At 35.5% G+C, this 15,867-nt stretch overlaps 1 protein-coding gene and 1 pseudogene across 1 annotated transcript in view; both read left to right on the top strand.

Moving 5' to 3' along the window:
- Positions 1-14,032, top strand: part of Arp6 (Actin-related protein 6) — a 67,027-nt gene extending 52,995 nt beyond the window's left edge. Inside the window, exons 4-7 of the mRNA XM_089102000.1 lie at positions 205-397; positions 5,763-5,973; positions 11,462-11,724; positions 13,853-14,032. Of these exons, the coding sequence (XP_088958126.1) occupies positions 205-397; positions 5,763-5,973; positions 11,462-11,724; positions 13,853-13,982 (797 nt within the window). The 3' untranslated portion in view covers positions 13,983-14,032. The remainder of the gene's footprint in view (positions 1-204; positions 398-5,762; positions 5,974-11,461; positions 11,725-13,852) is intronic.
- Positions 404-4,132, top strand: LOC148942884 (transcription initiation factor IIB pseudogene; annotated as a pseudogene).
- Positions 14,033-15,867: the final 1,835 nt, after the last annotated feature.

The raw sequence follows: 15,867 nt of genomic DNA, 5'->3' as shown, positions 1-15,867 counted from the left end.
ATCAGTGAAAAGTAAAACCATAAGAGATGATGTTCAAGAGCCTATCACACTATGTATAACCGTATTTTAATGTTTGTTTTGAAGGTTGGGCTGAGTAATTGTTGGCCTTTCCCATTTTTATTCTTTTTACGACATGGTTCAAAATTTTTTATTCCCTCAAGGATTCTTATTGCAGTCGTATCTAAAAATTAAATTTGTTTTCAGCTGGCACTCTCTCATGTCACAAATATATGAAAGAACATCCTGGTGAAGCTTGCTGTCTAGTCGTCGATAGTGGCTATAGTTTCACCCATATTATTCCCCATGTACATGGAAAACCAGTGAAAAGTAAAACCATGAGAGTAGATGTTGGTGGAAAGCTGTTAACAAATCACTTAAAAGATACTATATCATACAGGTATCATGGGTCCAGATCTACTGGTTTTGCAACCATTAGTTTGGCTAAACTATGAACCCCTTACCCTTAACAAGGAATTATCCTCGTGGTTATACGCTGGGACCTTAAGCATTTTATTTTCGTGATAAACTTTACTAACCTTTATGCCGCTTTAACATTCCTAATTGCTAATTATTTTTAATTAGCTAGAATAGTTCTTGTTCTTGTATGTGTTGTATAAAAAATATGCATCTATAACTTATTCCAAATGAAGTTAGCATATCTCGACACAACCATTCAATTGGATTCAGTTTATTTAATTATTATTATCGATCTTTTAAGTACTAAAACTCACGACGTCCTAAGACTAATAAATTGACATACAGTAAAAGGGCTTGGATTTAGCACTTATATTTTAGGACCCAGTAAAGACTGGGTTTTAGAAAAAAAAAAAAAATTTCACCTAAATAAAAAAATTATTTGACTCCTTTCCTCTTTTTAGGAATATATGAAAGACTTTAACTGTAACTCTCATTGATTATTTTCAACCTTGAGTTTTTTTCCATTCCTAACAAATGATTTTATTTTCTGCCTCTTAGGGTAAAAATGGGAGTACTTTATGAGCAAAAGTTGAGAGATTTTGAGCATGTTGCTCAGTTATATTTTTTATCTCTCTAATGAAAAAGATGTGATTTTAATTATTTTTTTTTTTTAAATTGCCACATTTCTGCTCTATTGACCAAGGAGTAAAAACATGGAAGTTGTCTACTTCTTGGTACCAAACTAGATCCCTAGTTTGTCTAGAATCAAGATCTTGAAGCAGGGGAACTTCATGCCAACTGAAGTTTTCTGTTTAAGATCATCTTAAATTGTGAAAAGCAAAGGCTTTATGTCAAACAAAGAGTCGAGACAGAGACCTTTACCTGAAATAGTTGGCAGTAAATAGATAGGGTTTATGTACATATTTAGGAAATGTAGTTTTTGATATCAAAGTTGTATGCGCCCTATCCTACGTGTAAGAACTAATCATCCTTCATAGACCCCTAGTCCCCTGTGAAATATATTATGCGTCACATAACACCTTTTGAGGTGCTGCTTTCAAATGAGGAGCCTGCCAAGGAGTAACTCCCTTGCCATGACAAATATCAAAGTTTTAACCGCTTGTCCAATAGCTGCCTTCAGACGAGTCGAAACGTTCGACATCAGCCGAAAGGTTTAGGGAGGGAGATTTTACGGACTTGCTGGTCATTTTTACAGGTTGAGTTCGATGATATTCCTATTAAAATTACTTCTTTTTTCTTACCAAATGAGACTGATCCTTTTTCATTGATTTTTCATTATTTATTTCTGTCAGCCCATTTACCTAATAAACAAAGATTTAGCTGCTAGAATTGTTTTTACTGACTGGCTGAAAGTAGTCAAAATTTTCTTAGGGACTGGCTGAAAACCTTAAAGGGGGGCGGGTGTCCCCCTCCACTTTGTGACACCCCAGAATATCTGTATTTTTCATGCGGTTTGCTTTTTATATTTCGTCTTTATATCTCATCCAGTAGGTAAAAAGGAATTTTTCAAGTAATTTCAATATAAAGGAGATATCAAACACTGTCATTTTTTAAGGTTGAAGATATTGGAGGGGGAGCTTAGAATCTATCCAATAAGTTAGTTTGGTTTGTTATTTTGAGCAATCAGTCCACTGTTTATAAACATTACTTTGGTCTGCAAACCGTCTTACATTCACCAACAGTGCTACTCAGCCATGCTTGTTACAACTAACCTATCTAAAGCTTAGTTCCTTTTTTTGTTCTGGGTTATGGCTTTATTTTTTCTGAGATGCTTTCTGTTGGGTGAGTCTATTCTATTCAATTATACGTAGTTTGCCCAAAAATTAATAACTTGCTTAAAAAATGTCCAAAATGAACAGAAGCTAGCTATTAAATGAGTAGATAAGTGAATCTGAGAAACTCAGCACTAGAATCTATAGACTCTATCAACTATAAAACACAATAAAAAACATTTAACTTCCTTTGGAATATATAATGGTAAATGCTAGTAATTGGACTGACTTGAAGAAAACATGCTAATAAATTAAAAGCAGTACCATTAGATTCCTTGTTTTATGCTTTTCTAATATCTAAATTTGATCAGTGTATGCAATTACGATGTTACTGCTTTAATACCACACCAAAATTCCCCCAACATGTAGGTTTTTGACAAAAACTGTTTAAATCGTTTTTCATATACAAAATAATTAGATTGCGTCATTTGTCATGAAGTTATGTACCAATATAAGAGGATCCATAAGTTTAATGGTATGACGCTATGTACCAATATAAAATAATTTAATGACGTCACATAAAAACTTGAAACAACAATAAAATTACACTGAATATCTCTTTTGTATTGTCATGATGACGTCATTCAACCAATATATAAGGATTCATAAGCCTATCAAATCTCTGAATTGAAAGTTAAACAAACATTGAAACAACTATTGAAATGACAGATAGATTCATTCTGCCCGATATTATTACTTGTCCTAATCACTCATCAGCAGATTTGATTGAAGATTCTGACGTAGGTGATACTTCATGCTCAGATTGTAGCCTGGTTGTGGGAGATAGAGCTGTTGATGTCGGGACTAAATGGAGACCTTTCAGCAATGACAAAAGTGGTGCAGATCCATCTTGTGTTGATGATCCGGAGATTGCTCTTTTCGGAAGTGGTGATATGTCCACAATGATTAGACCGACTGGTTCCGGCTCGTTTGATGAGTTGGGAAACGCAAGATATAATAACAGACGTCAGATGAGGAGCTCTGATCAAGCATTGATGAAAGCTGTGAGAGAGATTTCAGCAATGGCTGATAAAATGAATTTACCGTTGAATATTGTGAATCGAGCTAATGGCATTTTCAAAGAGGTTTATCATGGAAAACCAGTAGCAGAAAAGAAACCCAGTAGCGTCATCGATGCCATTGTTTCGGCTTGTGTATACGTTGCCTGTCGACAAGAAGGAGTCCCAAGGACATTTAAAGAAATATGTGCTTCTTCAGACGGTACTAGAAAACGAATTAGCAGAGAATTCAGGTTTATTCAAGATTGTCTACAGACCAATACCAATTTGATTACTACCGGGGACTTTATAGCACGGCTTTGTAACGATCTAGCTTTACCCTACTCGGTTCCGCAAGCTGCAAAACACATTGTGGACAAAGCAGTAGAATTAGATATTGTGCCCGGACGACCGTCGGTCTTTGTTGCTGCAGCTGCTATTTACATGGTGTGTCAGGCATCCGAGAATCCATGCTCAATGGAGGATATTGTTGAAGCTGCTTGTGTTGGTGAGGCAACAATCCGAAGGGATTATCAGCTGTTGTTGACATCAGCTTCGCTTGTCTTTCCTGCAGACTTCAACTTTGCAATTTCCATTAAAGACTTGCCCCGAAGGTAAGCTACAGCAGCAAATGTTTGTGTTACGGTGTCGTTTATATTGTGTAAATGTGTTATGTGTATATGCATGTGTTTTATTAGACATCTCAACCACCCTTGAATTAAACTATTTTGGTGTCTGTGAAAGGTAAACTGGAAAGAGGAATTGAATTCATGCCAGAAAACAAAGCATGTGAGTACGTCATATTTATGTACATTCAAAGAGCAAAAATTACATCATTTTTCCCGTATCGTTTTCAGCATTTATGACGCATGCAAAATTACAAAAGATGACAAATGACTCCGAACAGCTAAGGAAAAAGTCAAGGAACAAGAAACAGCAAAGATCACATTGAATTGCAAACGAAAATGTTGCATAACAAAACCTGCGGTTAGAAGATAAAGCTAAATTACAATGGAATGAAGGAATGTGTTAGTTTAGCGTGCGTGAGTCAGTGAAGGATAAACAGGAAAGAGGAATCGGTTTCTAGTATCTATGACACGTTCGAAATTACACAAGATGACAAATGACTTAGAATATGGAACAAAAACAGCAAAAATCACATTGAATTGCAAACTAAAATATTGCACAACGAAATCAACAAAGCAAAATTATAATGGAATGAAGTAACTTGTTCGGTTAGAGTGTGTGAGTCTCTGAAAAATAACCAGGAAGGAGGAATTGGTTTTTAGTATCTATGACACGTGCAAAATTACACAAGATGACGAATGACTCTGAACAGCTAAGGACAAAGGCATGGAACAAGAAACAGCAAAAATCGCATTGAATTGCAAACGAAAATGTAACTTAAACCTAAAGAATAATATGATAATTATGCTATTGTGTAATTTAGATATGTCAGAAATTACAATGGAATAAGAAACGTGTTATTTTAGAGTCTGTAAAGTATATACAGGAAGGGGGACTTGAATGCAGGTCAGAATTTCCTAATTCAACTAGAATTGATGATTTGCTACTCTGTTTTTAAACTAAATAATAAAATGATGATTATGCCAATGCATAATTTAGACATTTCAGAGGGCATAGGGATTGGAACATTCCCGTTTACTATTGAACTATATAACAATACAATTAAACGACGAGGGAAAAGCTTTGAAAGGAGTTTTGTTGTGTATCTATGGCGTCATGCAAAATTACAAATTATTTTGAATGAATCCGAACAGCTAAAGGAAAAGGCATGGAAAAATGTCTGAGATAATGGTGCACGAAAATGAAGCGCAAACGAGATCTGCGGCTAGAAGACATGTGACACCAAAAGCATCACAAAGAATCTCAAATGAAAATAATTGACAACGAAGCCTGCGGTTAAAAGAAAAGCGACAGGTATTATCACATCGAATGGTGAATTAAATCTGCGGTTAGAAGAGAAGCAATAATGAGAATCACAACGAGTCGCAGAAGAAAACAAATTTTATAAAATGGAAGATTCTTTGATCGATTAACAGGGGCAAAGGATTGAATTCACGACAGAATTTCTTATGGCAATTGAAATTAATGATTTGACACCTCGTGACTGAAAAATAAAGAATAATACAATTGTTATGATAATACGTAATTGAAAAACTAAATATATACAAGCCTGCAATATATATATATATATATTATATATATATATATATATATATATATATATATATATATATATATATATATATATATATATATATATATACATATATATATATATATATATATATATATATATATATATATATATATATATATATATATATATATATATATATATATATATATATTATGTGTGATAATATTTACGTAATGGGAAAATGCGAAGATCTCTATGGATTTACACTTGATTTTTAAAAGGAAATTCTGAAGGGGTATCTAACTCATTCTACCTGTTTTTAGGTATCCTTACATTCTTTCTTCTCACTTGTTTACTTTTATTTTCTCTTTGATTTTTTGTATTTACCAGGCAACTTAACGTCATGGATGAGACATACGTGGTAAATCAAATAAAAGAGGATATTTGCTTTGTATCACAAAATCTTGCCAAAGATTATGAAATTGCCAAAAAGAGAGGCGAGGAAAATACAATAGCTTTAGACTATGTTTTGCCAGACTTCACGACTCTTAAACGTGGGAAGATAAAGGAAAAAACTGAGGAATCAATAGAGGGTGAGCAGGTATGAATTAGGCTATTATTTTTTTTCTGAATCGATTCTGTTAAAGCCTTCATCTAGTAATATTTTAAGTGCATGTGTTCTAATGTATAAACACACACTAGGGGGCCGGTACCGTATCTGTTGTTGGCCAAAATAGAAACGGTAAAAAAATAGTAATTAAAAAAGGAGCAGAAACAGAGAAAAAAACGGAAATCTGTCTCTGTTTTTCCGTTTTTTTCCCGAAAAACAGAAACGACCTTCTTTTATATAAAAAAAAACGGCCGTTTTAACAGATATTTCTGTTTTTACCAGTTTTTAGGTTTATGAGAGTAAAGTGAGCATTTACCAATATAGATTAATAAAAAAGAACAAACATACAAAAATATACAAAAGGACTACATAAATTCAAATTTACCACTTAAAAATATTCGAAGTTTAAGCGACTTTGCATTCATTCGGAGCACTGCTTTCGCGTAATATACCCAATGCACTCTCACTGGGTATTGAAGTTGAAGGCTGGTACGACGGGATGCATACATGCAATTTCACTTAATTAGGGGTAAATGTAGAAGTAGTTATTCCAAAATTCTAACGGGTCAAGATTTTTTTTTCCTGATCTTCTTCTGTCGCTTAAGAAGACTGGAACTATCTCCTCATATGCCGGGATAATTTTTGCTGCTACGTGGGAAGTGCTTGTTTGGTTAGTATTTTGACTTGAATCTGAAGCCCCGTCGTATCGAGAGACTTAGCAAACAAGATGTCTTCTTGATTTGGAGTCGGTGACGCATTTTGGTTAGGCCCTGCCTTGGCAAGAGCGACGTCAACTGGATTTTATTGAGTTCTTCTGTACTTTTCTGCTCGGGAATAAACTGCTGGAGAAGTGAGGAGATTGACTGACGAGCCCAATCTCCGTCTATGTCGCTCATTTCTTCGTAAATTGCAAGGTCCAAAAAGCCAGCTCCTGTAAAGAGTAGAGTATCAAATCTAGGACTGGCCGAAAAATATCTCCTGAGCTGAACAGCTAATAATTCCTTCCGGCCATTGACTCACTCAGCCATAGTACTAGCATCCGGAGTCTGACAAAACAAGTAATTTTATTTAATCACCAGCACAGTTTTGCTTGCCGAAACAAAGTTATACCCACTAGCTATTACCTTTGCCTGTTTGAACGGGCGAAGAACCTCAATGAGAGCTTCCACGACCACTCATTTCTGTGAAGTTTGAACTCTTTGATATTAGGTTCACGAGAGTTTCGGTTGAAGAACTCGCGCAGTGACTTTTTCCGGACACATGACATTTCTATCATGGTGAGGGTGCTCTTCTATTGAACATTCATGTCCTTTGTGATGGATAGATTAAGATCTTATGTCTTGCAGATAGGTTCAATAAGACCGTGGGATTTAGAAGATACTTTCAGGATTCTAATAAGATTTCGTTTTTTTTTTTTTTTTTTTTACCAGTGCTGCTCCCAGCCTCAATACTTCACTATAGACGCCTCTTTTTCTGGATACTGAGTTCTCACTATCGCTGTCGGGTCTGAATCATTTAATTACGAGCTATTGTCATCATTATTACTGCAGTCAGTATGTCCAATTTCTTCAATATCAACATCGTACGATCAGGTCGGGAAAGTCATCTTGTTCAGCAGTATCTACGTTATTGTCAGATTCTGAACTGCATCCCAAGTCATTTAGCTGGAGACCGCTCACTAAATCTGTCTGGTTTCTGCATTTCCGTAGCTTAAAGGCATTAGGCACCCCATTATGCAGGTTTTGCGCAAAGCATGAACTTCACTTAATGTCACAGTCTCTGAGAGCCTTTACTATATTAGCTCCTGAATCAGTCGTTATAAAGTAGTCTTTCCGTAAAATTCTGAACTTCTAGAGGCTACTGCGGATTGTACGGACAATGTTGGTGCTAGTGTAAGTAATTTATAGTATCTTTAAGCCAAGGATTCTATGCACCAAAGTGAGCTTGCCGTCAGTACTTCTCATTACGTAATGAGCGGTAATACCTATAAAGCTACACCCTGTTCATAGAGATCAGCATTCTAGGGTTAAATTCGCTTCTCGGACTTTCTAGAGTTGTCTTTGACCTGCTTGAACTTCCCGTTCTTTGCTGTAACTAGATGTCTTGCAACAGTACGAGCTGAGAGGCAATAAATTAGAGTCTTTATTTCTGGCTTTTCAGATATTGAAATTGGAAGCTTGTCGATGCAAATCTTTAATTTGAAGTGAATACAAATCATTACAAATTTTTACAGAACACATTCTGCGATTATAACAAAATAATAATGTAACCCATCAACATGACTATCATGTCAAAAAAGCGAAAAAAAGTCAGATATTTTCAGAAGAGCGAATAAATTTCTAACCAAATATTCAATAAAATAAATTTTTTTGAAAAAAGGGAATAAATTTTTATACACACAGCTAATTTTGTGCTTTTGTAACCAGAATTTTCAACTTTTTTCACAATGTCAAGGAAGTGTTTAATTCTATGTACATGTTTTCAAAGATGTATGATAAGACTGCTTTAATGTTGAATTAATTTTCTTAGTGGCAAATAATTTCTTCGGAACGCTTAGAAACAGATGACAAGTTCGTAAATCCGCTGCGAATTCAAGTGTCGCAATTGCTAGGATGTGCTATGATGCTTTTCGTAACCAAAACATAAGAAATGAAGAAAAACAGAAACGGCAAAAACGGTAAAAGTAAACGGAACAGAAACAGAAACGGTACTGAAAAAACTGTTCTCTGTTTTTCCGTTTTCTCCAAACAACAGAACAGAAAACGGCAGAAAAAACAGAAAAACAAACAGAAAATGTGCTGACCCCTAACACAAACACGTGCACACACACACACAAACACACAACAGAGTGTTGGCTCATATACATATTTTGCTAATTGAAATGACTTAATGCCAGTAAGATATGTAAAAATATGAAGACTCAAAAGTTATGTAATAGGCTAATTTTTTTTAGATATGCTATGATGTTTATTTGTTAAATAAAACCCAACTGGGCCATGGCAAACTGAATATATATATATACACAAAAAATTAAATAAAAAAGCATAACTATTCCAAAAACTTGTCTCGTTGCGCCATACCCACACGGATCAATCTTCAAGAATTTCTTATGCTAATAAACTTTCTAAACCCCAATAAATCACCCCTCTTCCCCTTTTCTACCCCAAATATTTTGTTTCTCTACACAACCAACAAAAACATGGAACAAATAGGTTTTGTTGATAAACTGAAAATTTGAAAAACGGAATTTATGTCCTTGAAGTAGTTTTTATTTTGACTTTGAGCAAGCACAGCTTAGAAGCAGTAACAGGGCATTAAACACGCACTTGGATATTAAATCTTATGTAAATTTCTGAAAAGGGCTATTTTTGTAATATATATTGAATAATTTTGATCAGTGAAGCTGTATTGTTGTGCCTGTTCATATGCTTATTTTTAAATAATTAACATACCTGTTATTGTATGAGGCTTGTCCAGAAAGTAAGTTTTTGTTTTCAAATTTTACTCTGCAGTTTTATCTAGATTATGGTTATTCCCGGATATTTTGTCAACTCATTCGGGACATTTTTACAATCGTATTGAGATTAACTATTATCTGTACGTTATCTGATGAGTATCTTAAATGAATAAACAATTTAAAAATTCGCTGTTTGCTTTACAATTAGTGATTCGTCTTTTTTTTGGGGGGGGGGGTCTGTAAGATACCACATCAGAGGATATCCTTTTTCAAGTTTTTGAAGCCTATAGAGAAAAAGTGAAGTATCAATAAAGCAACTTCGTGTTGGTTGTAAATGGGGACCATTTGACCCCCTACAACCCAGACCTGAGTTCTAATGATTTTAATTTTCTGTGCCGCATTAAATTGTTTCTTTTTGGCCAAAATTTCTACAAGACGAGGGGGAAGGTGTTAACATACGGTTGCAAACATAGATCTTTCTATGAAAGTGGTACAGTTGTCCATGAGAATGAATGAATCGGTCGGCATTCTTTGGTTAATTACAATAGAAATAAAATTAAAAACAGGAGGTAACACCATGATGTCACTGTCAATCAATACTGTATCCAGGGGGCTAGGGAGTTTCACGCCCTCCCCCCAAAATGTTTGTCCGGCTCGTAAAAACGTAACAAAAGTGAATATAAACAAATTTGTTGTGTTTTTTTGAAGCTTTTCGTACTCCCCCCCCCCCCCGATTTTTTTTTAATCGCATCGAACTTTATCAGCTGGTTCTTGGTTGTGGACATTGCCTCTGGCGAGTGTAGCGTAAAGTTAGCTACCGAAGCAGAGTGGATTTGCGCTTTGATAGGGTGACTGATCTGGGGCTTCAAAAATGTTGTTTCACATTGGTATCGAGAGTATGTATTTGCTTTCTCTGTTTAAAATAGGCTCATTTTATATATAATTACTATACCTGTTATAGTATCTCTGGTTACAAAGTCGTTGGACAATCGTTCACCGATCTTTAGAATTATATCCAAAATGGAGGGATTCAGGTTTAGTTATTCAATTTATGTAGCTGACATGTCGAAAGCTACTTCTTGCTGACATGTTTCAATTTAATTCTTCTATCTCCAATTTTCTATGTACAGTTGCTCATTGCTCTCCAGGATTATATCCAAAATTGGAAGTTTTGAATTTGGGGCATTTAACTTCGGGAGGTTATATCTCGAAATCTACGGTTTTCTATGCTTTGTTCACTTAAGTACTGATATCTCAAATTGTTCTTTTAACCCTTGTTCTCCCTATACTTGGTCTTTTCTGTAGTTTTCTTTGTTTTGTATTTGGCTTTTATGAATGTAAGATGTTTGACTAGATGATCTTTAAGGAATTTATGAAGTTGGGTAAAAGGTTTAACCCTACTGTCGTTGTTTTTTTCACCATGAAAGGAATCAGGATAAGCAATATAAGATAAAAATTCAAAAATGATAGAGCATACAGGTGCACCAGGGGCATGCCTTTTTGCTTACGGGAGGGAGGGTGGTAAAAACAAAGCAAGAGAAAGGTCCATATATTGGCCACAATTTCCGATTTTTCAATTGAAGAGGGGGTGAAGGAATAAGCAAAAATACCCCATGAATGCTCCTAACTCCAATTGTCTGAAAATATTCAGACAGTGAAGTTGACTTAAAAGCATTGTCAATTACTGTTTAAAATGTTCAAAAGTGAGGCTATCGCTTAATATTGGTTGAAAGATTATCTGTCCATGAAGATAAATGAAATTTATTTCTTATACAGATTATCATGTTTAGAAATCGAATATTTTTACTCCTACGAAACAGTCAGGCCCGTACCCAGTATCTTGGTTCGAAGGCGGGTTAACCATGAAACGGGTCCTTTTCAGTCCTTAAATAACCATAAGTGCACATTTTTATGTGATTTTTTTCATATTTTTGATCGTGAAGGGGCCTAAATCAAATTGCCCTCGACCTGATTAGGATCTTGACTCTAATGACTTAATTAATGAATTGTAGATTTTTCTAGACTCTGCGTTTGACAAATGAACGATTCACCGTGCCAGAAGTTTTATTCCGCCCTTCAGATCTAGGAATTCCTCAAATGGGTATATCAGAAGCCATTGTTCATACCATTGAAAGTTGCCCTCCTGAATTGCACTCCCATTTATTCAAAAATATTGTATTAACTGGAGGTAACTGTGTGATCCCAGGATTCCGTGACCGGGTTGAAACTGATGTAAGGTTTATGGCACCGTCTATTATGGATGTTGGTGTAGTCGTTCCTTCAAAGTAAGTAAATAATCATTCGATTTTAATATATGTAAATTAAATACTGTCATAGGTTCCTGAAAAGGGGGATACATGGGTATGACTCGGGGTATTTCTTGAAGAAGAGAATTGGTCAGCTGGGGGTTTTATAAGGATTTTATTTCAGGGGGCAATCAGTTTTCTTGGAGAGAAAACTGTATCTCTAGCTACGCTCATGTGGGTAAGCAGTTATCCCCCCCCCCCCTATAATTAAAGAGAGGAAAACGTTTTGTATCTTAGCTGATGATTATTTCATTAGACAATGATCTTGTCGCATTTTTTTTCTCAAGCAGAAGTACATATTTTGTTCTCTAAGTTTATCCTTTAAAAAGATGAAGCAAGATATATGCAAATTGTAAATAAATCCTAAACTCAGAGAATAGCAAATACGATTGCACCAAGGAAATCTCACCCGCTTGTGGGCTATTTAGCATAACTATTTTGGGATAAGATCCAAAAATAGGTCCTCCGTCTGGAGTACATGCCCAAGACACCTATGCTGCTTCTTCACAACGTACACAAAGTGGCATTGAACGCCTCTGCGTTTGCAACCTGACGACTTTTCAACAATAAATAATTTTCGATTGCTTAACAATTAATAGTTCGCAAATAATGTTACCTCTTTTATTATTGTTACTGTGTTTTTGTTGTATTTTTCGCTTGTTTCTTTATATTTGTAGAAAAAACTGAGACGATAGCCCCTTTTACTTACAATTTACATATCAGGTGGTTTAATTCATTGTTATTCGCTATTTTAGAATAAAGCTAGTAACGAGCAACTAATTATCATCAGTAATCATTGGTTTGTGGGATGCAGTCCCAGTTTCAGAATTTTCGTTTAAATATCATTGTCATTGATAAACAGATTTTGCGATGATGCATTGCAAACTGCCATCTGTATTTCGGAAAATACAAAACCGTTTGGGTAACATTTGTGTTTTATCTTGCAGTAGTCGATTTTTTCGTTAGAGGAAATTTGACTGCATCAATCGGTGCGCGGTGAAATTTTGATAAAGGATATGTAAGTAACTTAGTTCCCTAAAATAACGTGACTTTGACGAACTTAAGGAATATAATCTGATTGAAACCGCTATTTGTGTGAACCTGTTCCATCATTATTCATATGCTGTGTGTATTTTGGCCATTTAGCTGGGAGATCTTTTTGCAGGGTTACATTGTCTTAATTTTATTGCTTGTTAATCTATATTTTTTTAACGGCCACTCAAGTATTTTTAGCGTAGTTATACTGATTTACATATGAGTTGTTCAGTTGCCAAACTGATCCAGTCCTTGAAAAACGAAAGAAAGTGAAAATAATGATATAATGCTGGGTTTGATTATAATTATAATATATTTCCAGCAGGTGGAAAAAATTATTTTCGGCAATTTTCTCCGAATTTGATTGCCTCTTTGACTGGAGAGGATTTGTTATAGTGTATTTATGGATGGGGTAAGTATAATTGGCCTCTAGAAATGTTGCTATTGGTGGCTAAAATGTTCTTTGCCAGTGCGCAGCGTTAGTCCTAACTTTTGTGATACATCTTTTTGAACCTATGATAGTAATCAAGTTCTTCGATGCTATTTGGCAAAAAATTAATCGTTTCGGCTTCTGGAAAAATACTGTCGACTTTGAATTACTGGAAAAATATGGCAGTAATATTTGAGCTTCTAGTAGATACAAGTATTCTGAATTGTGAAGACCTTCGTTTTGTCGAGTGTGAGGGGGGAATAAAATAAACTTTGAGTTAAAGTATGTAAAAAAATTGGACATTTGCATTAGGAAGCGAAACTAGAAATGACCTTTGAGGTGATTTACTAGTGAGAAAAATCTGGCTACAACTTTTATTTTAGGTTGCATGTTTTTTTCGCATATGTAGTGCTTGAATAGTGGAAATGTCCGTGCAACTAATTATGAGGTTATAGTAATTATGTCCTTAGAACTAATTGTGTTAAAATAACAGGTCGGCTCTTTTCTCCTTAATTTCGGATGAAAAAGGGGAAAAAGAAGAACCCTGTATTTTGTGCTAATTTTAAATATTCGAAATATTAAAAATTGGAATTATCCATATAGTGCCATTAATTCCATTTTAAGTTCGATTATATATTTCAGTCCAATTACCTATGCTTGGCATGGAGGCGCGGCGTTTTCAAAAGAACCTGGATCAAGCAAGTTTTTTGTTACTAGAAAAGAATACGATGAACATGGATATAATATTTTCGAGGATAAGTATTCCAAATAGTGCATTTTGAAATAGAAAACCATTGTCTTTTTTCAAATACATTCTTATTTTTTCTAGATTCTTGGGTGCTTTTCTTTTAGAACTAGACTGATACTGATATGTATGTAAGGCTAGCCAAACATAATGAGTCGATTTTAGTCGATTATATAGATTTCGGTCATTTGTTCCACTAACTAGTATAAAACCTTGAGTTGGAGAACACCATGACATAAGGAGACCTGGGGGAAAGTTTGGACAGCAAGGTTGCTCCTTAATCAAGTAAATCTCTGACCATAATAAAAATAATAAGCATTTGCAATCCTACCTATTTATACTTGTATTAATGATTAAATTTTTCTTAATATGGTCCTTTTTTTTCACCCCCTTTCTCTTAGAATGTTATCCCGTTGTTAAAAGTTTTACAAAAGACGTTCACGTAAATCATTGGCACTTGGCCTAGTTTCTACTGAAGTTTGGGATTGGGGCCATTAAAGGTCCGAACGGTTCATGAATGAATTCCTGTTCGATCAACGCTGTCAATTTGTACGACCATATCAAATTTCCTTCGTTGGCTCATTTTTTCTGATCGCAAGGACTAAAACAATCGGCGGAGGCGTTAGTGTTGATGTGCGATACGGCATTCCTAGCAAGCTACTGACTCACCTTACAAACCCTAGTTATGAGGTATTTTCGGTACAGTGCAAACCAACAAATTTTCTCAGGGATGTTTCCTGTTTATTTGTCGCAAGTGTTAATTATCCTGAAAATACACAAAATAGAAGAAAATCAGTTTCCTACCTTCAAACCTCTGTTGGCGTTCTACGACAACAGTATAGCCGCCCAGGATACATTATCGCTAGTGATTTCAACCCGACAAAGAACCAATGGCTTGCCACTGTACTAGGCCTAGACCAAGTGGTAAAGATACCAACCCATATCACGGGAATCGCCCTGGACCTTATTTTAACGAACTTACCAGCGTATTATGAGAACACTTTCTCGCTTGAACCGATTGGCAAACCTGATCTCCATGCCTTAGTGATGAGTCCAAAATGCTCAGTTCCGAAACCAAAACAGATAAAAATAACGTCAAGACCTATCACACAAGCGTCAATCGCCTCATATGGACTATAATTCGGTATTCTCGATTCCAATGAGACCCACTGAAGCCTTGGCGTTATCACAAAAGCCCAGGCGTTTAACTTTCTACCATACGCAAGATATTTAGAGTATTTCCCCACAAAGACACGTATAAAAAGTGAATCTGCAGAACAATGAATTACCTCAGTAATTAGGCAATCCATCATAGAGCAATGTCATCTTGAATGCATAAATAACAGTGCCAGAGCTAGAGCGCTTAGAAACAAGATTTTATGCCGGTTTCGAGCCGCACGGAAGGCCTTTGGTTGACCGCTCGAAAGATCCTCAAAAATGGCATCAACTTGAGCGAAAAATAACAAACACGGAAACGGCACCTTACTTCAGAATCTTATCTGATGACGGCATCCAAGTTACGCCAAACGATATTAATGCGTTTTTGTTTTTTTTTACCGAAGTCTGCTCGACTTTCCCAGCCCTAGAAAACCACGAAGTGGAACAGTAACTTCCTGAGTGTCTGGACGAAGATGAAATTTCTATCTCACAATAAGAAGTGTATAAAGAGTTATGCAACCTGAGAGCATCGAACTCCTCATTTGATGAATAGCTCCCAATTCATTTGATACGAGAGTTTGCTTTATTCATTGCAAGTTAATTACGGCTAGCACATGTAATTAACTAATATTTACCTGAAACCAAAGATCCAAATTCTTGTGGTGGATTGAGGCCAACATCCATCGTGCCAGCCATCGCTATAGTCAAAGAATCCTTCATCTTGAAGGAGCTGCTAAAAGAATTAAATAAAGGC

Source organism: Artemia sp. Qi Xiang Cuo, chromosome 16 (assembly GCF_049724085.1).
Source record: "Artemia sp. Qi Xiang Cuo chromosome 16, ASM4972408v1, whole genome shotgun sequence".
Taxonomy (NCBI): domain Eukaryota; kingdom Metazoa; phylum Arthropoda; class Branchiopoda; order Anostraca; family Artemiidae; genus Artemia; species Artemia sp. Qi Xiang Cuo.
The sequence above is the reverse complement of the archived record's forward strand: the minus strand, read 5'-3'. Positions and strand labels throughout refer to the sequence as shown.